The sequence below is a fragment of the Dipodomys spectabilis genome, unplaced genomic scaffold (assembly GCF_019054845.1).
Source record: "Dipodomys spectabilis isolate Male_0828 unplaced genomic scaffold, ASM1905484v1 ptg000054l, whole genome shotgun sequence".
NCBI lineage: Eukaryota > Metazoa > Chordata > Mammalia > Rodentia > Heteromyidae > Dipodomys > Dipodomys spectabilis.
The window spans coordinates 5,892,306-5,900,173 of record NW_024870731.1 but is presented as its reverse complement, the minus strand read 5'-3'; the positions used below and the strand labels follow the sequence as shown (position 1 = coordinate 5,900,173).

The 7,868-nt window shown below is 44.7% G+C and overlaps 1 protein-coding gene across 1 annotated transcript in view; it reads right to left on the bottom strand.

Annotated features, from left to right (window-relative positions):
* Window positions 1-6,156: 6,156 nt before the first annotated feature.
* The window catches only part of Rft1 (RFT1 homolog), a 44,745-nt gene continuing 43,033 nt past the window's right edge, over window positions 6,157-7,868 (bottom strand). Inside the window, exons 12-13 of the mRNA XM_042679925.1 lie at window positions 6,955-7,204; window positions 6,157-6,675 (exon numbers count right to left, since the gene is read on the bottom strand). Coding sequence (XP_042535859.1) covers window positions 6,508-6,675; window positions 6,955-7,204 — 418 coding nt within the window. The 3' untranslated portion in view covers window positions 6,157-6,507. The remainder of the gene's footprint in view (window positions 6,676-6,954; window positions 7,205-7,868) is intronic.

Below are 7,868 nucleotides of genomic sequence, written 5' to 3'. Positions count from 1 at the left end.
CTATAATCTACAATAACTAGCAAGAATTACATTTCTTCTTTAGGAGCTTTACATTTAGAAGCAAAGAGGGTTGATTATGGGGATGAGGAGGAGGCTGGACACATCTTCAACAACAGAGGGACCCAGAGTACAACTTGGGAGGGCAGTACTTAGCTCTAAGTCCTCCTCCTCTCATTGTCCACTAGCCTGACCACAGATGACAACTTGCCAACTGTCTGGGCTGCAGAGGAGGTAAGAAATATCTAAGTGTTCAGGTAGGAAGAGGGCCAGGAAGGGCCCCAGAGTCTAGCCTCTGCCAGACTCACAAGGAGGCAACCTCTCAAGATCCACCTGGCCCTGGGAGAGAGTGACATTGTCCAAAAAAGAAATGTACTCAGCCAGCAGGATTATGCCTATAATCTTAGCTACTCTGTTTTCTGGGCACCATAGTGACCAGCTCCGTTCTACCACATATTCCTCACCATGGTATTCTGCCTTGTAACAAGCCTAAAGCTTCAGAACTGAACATCCATGGCCAAAAGAAATACTTCCCTCAGATAACTCAGGTTATCTCAGGTATTTTGTCCTAGCAACAGAACAAAACAGCAATGGAACAGCAACTATCACAAAATTTATCAGTTCCAAAATTCAAACTATGCTTCAAAAATGATTTTTAAATATGTGAAGAGAGTAAGAACTGCATCAAATAGCCAACAATAGTTCAGTGTGTGCCAGAGTACAGATAGTTTTCACAAGCTGAGAGATATGGTCTCCAAAAGTAAGTATGCAGGAACCAGCAGAAATAGGGATAATTCTAGGCACACTAGTCTGCTGCTGCTGATGACTATTACTCAAAGGAAAGGATCAACTTCCTACATCTCACCAAACACTTCCCAAGAAAGGTGGGGAAGTAGCAGACACAGAACAACTACAAGCCAGGCACCAGCAGCTCACACCTGTAACCTAGCTACTCAGGAGGCTAAGATTTGAGGATCGAGGTTCAAAGCCAGCCATGGCAGGAAAGTCCCTGTGTGACTCTTATCTCCAATTAACCACTCAAAAACTAGAAGTGGAGCTGTGGCTCAGAGTGGTAGAGTACTAGCCTTAAGCAAAAGAGCTCAGGGACAGAGCCCAGGCCCTAAATTCAAGCCCAACAATCAACAAAAGAAAAGAAAAAAAAGAACAACTACATTTGAAGCGGGATAACTAATAACTCCTCATTCATCTTTAGGACAATACAGAAGTATCTATAAGACTTCTTCATTAGGTCCCTAAAGGAAGCTCAACTATATTAAGAATCTGTTTCCCCTACTTTGCACGGATAGACCCAGGCAGTTCTGATTAAAAATGAATGATGACTCAATAGGGCACTGATAAGGCCCTATTGAGCCTTAGGGACTGACTGACAATGCAATGAGTCTTCTCTCTCCTAATTCTTCAAGTGAAGTACTCTTATTGCTATCTTTGAAAGTAGTTAGCACATGAAATGTTTAAAACATTAAGGGCTAATTACTGGGGTATGGTAGATAACAGTAAAACAATCAATTTGTCATGGGCATGTGTGGTGGCTCAGAAATCTTATTTCTAAATTAAATATATGAGTCTCAGTCCATTCCTGCATAGTCATGGACTATTGACCAAAGGAAAGCTGTACGTTAGAGTAGTGTTTGAGTTCCATTGCTCTTCCCAGGACTGTCTCATTCTCTTGGAGAAATTTCTACAGGATCCCTGATACCTGTGCATCAGCTCCATCTTCTTTTCAAATCTGCTCCTTCCTGACAGGTACTTATAGCCCTCTAGGCTTCTAGAATTCTCTCCTAGGGCAACTGAGAACCTCATGGAATTGGCATCCTAAGCTACTTTGGGACTGCTGTGATTGGTACAAAGGTTCTCAAGACTGAACTCCTGGGCACTCTCTTCATGGCTTAATCTCTTTACCTAGACACCACTACCTGGCTTCCTCAAAGAACAGGGGTTTGTAAGGATCTGAAAGGTTTCTCTTGTTCTTACTCTTTCTCTAGTTCCCACTCCAGGCACAGTCCATTTCCCAGTTAGCTCTTTGAAGACTTGGTCATGGATCAAGCTGTCCTTGATTTTCTTGCTGAAATAGAATCCCATATAGCCCAGAGGTTACACAGAGCACACAGAGCACTATTTTCTCACCTGGGCTTGTTTTCAGGTTCTGGATGCTTCCAGCTCCTGTCTCTTCCTCAACATCAAGGGAAAAATGCCTGATAGGTTATTGTTCGTCTTTGTATAAATGAATCAGAGCTGGAGATCAAATCTAGGGATTCATACATTCTAGGCAAGAAAGTTCAATTAACCACCAGAAAACTGGAAGTGGTGCTGTGGTTCAAGTGGTAGAGCACTTGCCTTGAGCTGATGAGCTCAGGGATAGCACCCAGGCCCAGATCAAGCCCCATGACCAACCAAAAAAACAAACAAACAAAAAATTATTCCTTTCCAAACCAGAGGACTGACATGAAACCTGCAACAGGAATACTTAATTAAAGATAAAGAAAAGGGCTGGGAATGTGGTAGAGTGCTTGCCTAGCATGCATGAGTCTTGGGTTCAATTCCTCAGTACCACATAAACAGAAAAAGCTGAAAGTGGCACTGTGGTTCAAGTGGTAGAGTGCTAGCCTTGAGCAAAAGAAGCTAGGGAAAGGGGCTGGGAAGGTGGCTCAGTGGTAGAGCACTTGCCTTGCATGCTCGAGGCCCTGGGTTCGATTCCTCAGCACCACATAAGAAAAAAGCCGGAAGTGGTGCTGTGGCTCAAGTGGTAGAGCCCTAACCTTGAGCTGAAGAGCTGAGGGACAGCACCCAGGCCCAGAGTTCAGGCCCCACGACTGGACCCCCCCCCCAAAAAAAAAAAGAAGTTAGGGAAAGTGTTCAACCCCAGGAGTTCAAGCCCCAGGACTGGCAAAAAAGAAAGAAAGAAAGAAAGAAAGAAAGAAAGAAAGAAAGAAAGAAAGAAAGGAAGGAAGGAAGGAAGGAAGGAAGGAAGGAAGGAAGGAAGGAAGGAAGGAAAAGATAAAGAACAGCTGAGTGCCAGTGGCTCACAACTATAATCCTAGCTGCTCAGGTAGCTGAGATCTGAGAACTGCAGTTCAAAGCTAGTCTGAGCAGGAAAAGTCTATAAGACTCTTATCTCTTAACTAGCAAAAAGCTAAAAGTGGAGCTGTGGCTCATGTGCCAGAGTGCTAGCCTTGAGCAAAATACAAACCTACCTTGGGGACAGTACCCAGACCTAAGTTCAAGCCTCAGGATGCCCACCCCCCAGACAGAGGTGGGGAGAGGGAGAGAAGTATAGACAAATAGATGGAGGGAGGAAGGAAGGAAGGGAGGAAGGGAGGGAAGGAAGGGCAAGCCACATTTTCAGTAGGCTAAGAAGCAGCGCAGACAGCACCTTCAGAGCCAGGAATCACTATAGAATGAATATTAAGTAACATAGAAGCATCCTGCAGGTCTAAGGCCAAGTCTAAGTGGTTAATAGTTATATGTAGCCAGAGCACAAAAAGCCAGCAATACTGTTATTCAAACAACCAAAGCCTTCTCCTTTTGGTAAAAGGATACACCTTAGAAACCTGTTTCCACAGGGAAGTAGCCTCAGTGCTACCAAGTATACTAAAGCCCAAAGTGGGAATCCCCTCAAAATCTAGTCATGTGTGCAGTAGCCCTAAGGCAACAGGTGTGTTTGGGAGCAAAGGAGGGTAGCAAAGTAAAGTACTAGAGACTATGGTCAGGTCCACTTGACTTCAGGGAGGTCAGAACAGGTGGGGGGGGCGGGGGGGGGGGGGACAGCAGTGAACTGTGAAGGGCCTGGGACCAAGTGCTGATAGCGCAGAAGTAGGATTGTGTTAACAAGAGGAAAACATATGGCCACAACATTTTTTCTGGAAGCAGGGAAGCAGGATATAGGAAGGAGTCATGGGCAGTCCCAGCGAGCTGGGAGCAGGCCCTAACACTAGCACCCAGTGGACAGCACAGAGAGATATGAGAGAAGAAGCTGTGTCTACTGCAGAGCCTCGCTCTCAGTCTTGGTACCAAAGACCTTGTCAATCGCAAGGCTTTTTATTCCTGGAACAAAGAACATAGACCATAGGTTTAGGCATGAATGGTGCTGGGTCTGCCACTAAGGAGGATGATGGGCTGGGATGAGCTTGGTGGCATCACACATGTGGCTTGCCAAAAAACTGAGCTCTGGCCCTAGATTCTGAAGGTGTGGAGTGGGTTCTCACCTCTCTTCTTTCCTCTCTTTTTCTCTCTTCTCATCTCTCCTCTCCTCTTTTCACTCCTCTCCCTTCTCCCCTCTCCCCCATCACTTTTTCTCCCTTCTCTTCCCCTCTGCTTTCCTTTCCTCTCCCCTGTTGTGCTAATAATGTGGCAAGGATTGACCTCAGGGCCTTGTATTTTTGCTCAGCTTTCTTGACCATGGCTGTTGCTTTATCACTTGACCCATAACTCCAGTCTGGCATTTTGCCTGTTAACTAGAGATGGAGTCACAGATTTTTCTGCCCATGATGGTTCTGAACTTTGATCCTCCAGTGCTTGTAAACATGTACTTTGTGAAATGTACAAAGTCCTATGTTCAACCTCTACCTAGTATGATAAAACAACAACAGCGTATCAAGGTGACTGACTTCAGTCTTGGTATAGCTCTTGGTACTAGCTCCAGGCATGTGGGGTTTTTAAATTTTTTATTTTTGTGCCAGTCCTGGGGCTTGAACTCAGGACCTAAGCCCTATTCCTGGACTATTTCAAGACTAGCACTCTGCCACTTGAGCCACAGCTCCACTTTTGGCTTTTTTGGTGGTTAATAGAGAAGTCTTATGGATTTCCTGCCCAGGCTGGCTTCGAAATGTGATCCTCAGATCTCTGCCTCCTTAGAATTACAGGCATGAGTCACCAGTGCCAGGTACATATGGATTTAAATGCATGGGTTTTTATTTTATGTGTTTGTGCTGGTTCCAGAACCTGAACTCAGGGCCTCGTACTTTTTTTGCCCATAGCTGGTGCTCTACCACTTAAGCCACACCTCTAACCTGATATTTTGCTGGTTGACAATAGACTCTTGTGGGCTTTTCTGTCTAAGCTGACTTTGAACCATGATCCTTTAGGTCTCAACCTCCTGAGAAGCTAGGATTATGGGTGTTAGTCACCAGTGCCTGGCTTAAGTGTATTCATTTTATACATGATACTAGTGGCCTCAATTGGCTGTTTCTCTGGGGGTAAATATGGAAGATGTGGGGGCATTGGGTCAGAAGTTTCTTAACTATTGATATAGGTTGTGCATGTAGCTCCAAAGAGTAGACATATCCAAAAGGGAACTCCACATTATTGAAAATAGAAAAACTTTACAACCCAAAATAATGTTTGACATTGCCTGCAGGTGCAGATGTAAGGAGCCTGGCTCAGGGTAACCCAATGCCCAGGCCTGCCACTTTTGCTCCAAGGCTGGAATTCAGTTCTACTGCCTCCTGCTAAAATAGATGGACCAGCTAAAATGTTTGACTCACTGATACTTGCTCTATGCAATTTATTCTATTTTATTCTGAGGATAAAAAAGGATATACATGTAATTTCAGTCATCAGTTGTATAATTTCCATGTGTGAAATTGCAGAAAGCTATGAAGCAGCCTTCCTCTCTGGGAGACAAAGTAGCTCACACTGGATTAGTTACTATCAAAACCCCATCAGCTAGCTCTTATTCACTCTCAAATCAACCAATCAGAGGCCCCATGCGGAGGAAGGCATGAACTGGCCTTAGGAAAAAACATCATTTCTTGGATTTCTTGCAGAGAAACATTTTTTTTTTCTTTCTCTCTTTTTTTCTTCTTTCTCTCAGACCATAGCAGTGACCCAGGGAAAGCCACAACTCTCCTAACTTCTTTTATTTTTCTTTTTTTTTGGGTCCGGTAGTGGGGCCTGAACTCTGGGCCTGGGTGCTGTCCCTCAGCTCTTCAGCTCAAGGCTAGCGCTCTGTCACTTGAGCCACAGTGCCACTTCCAGCTTTTTTCTTTTTGCTTATGTGGTACTGAGGAATTGAACCCAGGGCCTCATGCATGCAAGGCAAGCGCTCTACCACTAAGCTACCTTCCCAGCCCATCTCCTAACTTCTTAAACAGAAGAAATGAAACATTCTTGTGAAGGGTAAATAACTCATCTCTCTTTTTGGCCAAATCACCATTAACTATTAATATCTAAGATATAGGTTATAAAAAGCATGTTCCTGCAAAGATCAATCACATCCACAGGAATTAATACACAAATAAAAATGAAAAATGCTGATTAGAATAAAATGATGAAAAAACTGATTTAAAAGGGCTTTTTGGTCTTCATCTTAGAAAGCACAGTCCTCCTTTGGGTGGAAGGTGTCAAAGGGCAGTGTTTCATGCGGGCTTCTCACTTCTTGGGTGGCTTTCATTCTGTAGACCCCAAAGCAGGGCTTTTGCACAGCAATGTGTTCCATTTAAGACCCACCCCACAGTGGGTCCAAGTACCACAGGTGTCAAGGCATCTCTGAAGTCATGTCATTTTGTCAGTGACTCTGGACACACCCAACTGAGTCCTGAGAAAGTGGATCAGCTTGGTCTCTGTGAGGAATGCTGTCCCAAGAGTCACTCCTAAACAGAAGGCCCCCACAACAATGTGTGTCAGCCTGGCGGGCCAGCCTTGCTCACAACAGAGGAACACCTGGGGAAAGAAATCACAGTCACTGCCAATTCCTCCGTCTATACCCCCTTTCTTTGGGACAAGCCAGGGAAGCTTCCAAGCTAAATAAGATGTGTCTGCTCTCTTCCCACCAGTGACGATCTTTTGCCATGTCTATCATGAGATGCTACCTCAGAAGCCTGAGGAAGGGTGGGAGGAGGCAAATACTCATCCAATTGTTCAGGTGTTGTGGGAAAGGGAAACCTAGAGGGAAGAATAGTGGGTAGCCCACAGAAGAATTTGAGCTGCAGTTAATCTTACCTCTGAAATACTGGTAATCACAGCACTGAGGGAAAATACCCCAAGAAGTACGGGTGACACACGCAGGCCAGCCAAGGGCCTGTGGGGACTCTTCTGATAGTAGCGATGGATGAAACGAAGACTCTGTGTGATCCGAATGCTCATATTAAAGCAGTTGGCCAAAATGAAGCCCACACTGCCACACCAGCGGGTCAGGAGATAGGATAACACTAGGAATGAAGAGGACAGTGCCAGCATTGTGAAATTATATCTGGAGAGAGGAAAACAAGCAAACAAGGTCAGTGGGTACTTTGCTCCAAGATAAGACTGTTGCAAAAAAGTGAGTGTGAATTCAACTCAGCGAAAGAACCTGAGTTCCCACAATTTAAGGTTGGTTTTTTTAGTTTTGGTTTGTTTTTTCCTAGTCCTGAGGACTGAACTCAGAGCCTTATGCATACTACTTATTTACCACCAGGTGCTAGTAGCTCACGACCATAATCGTAGCTATTCAGGATGCTGAGATCTATGGGTCATCGTTCAAAGTCAGCCCAGGCAGGAAAATCTGTGAGATTATCTCCAATTAACCACCAAAAGTCAAAAGTGGAGGTATGAAGCCAAGTGCCAGTGGCTCACACCTATAATCCTAGCAACTCAGGAAGCAGAAATTTGAGGATTACAGTTCAAAGCCAGACCAGGCTAGAAAGTCCATGAGACTCCTAGGATCATCCCTCCTTGGAGACAGAGTCTCTCTGATTTTTCTGTCCAGGCTGATCTAGCACATTTTCCCAATTTCAACCTCCTATGTAGCTTTGTTTGACAGGCATATGCCACTATGCCCTACTATGGACTGAAAAGGATTTTTGCAAACTTTACTGCCCAGGCTGGCCTCAAACTCAGATCTTCTAATTTCAGCCCCCAGGTAACTTATTACCAGT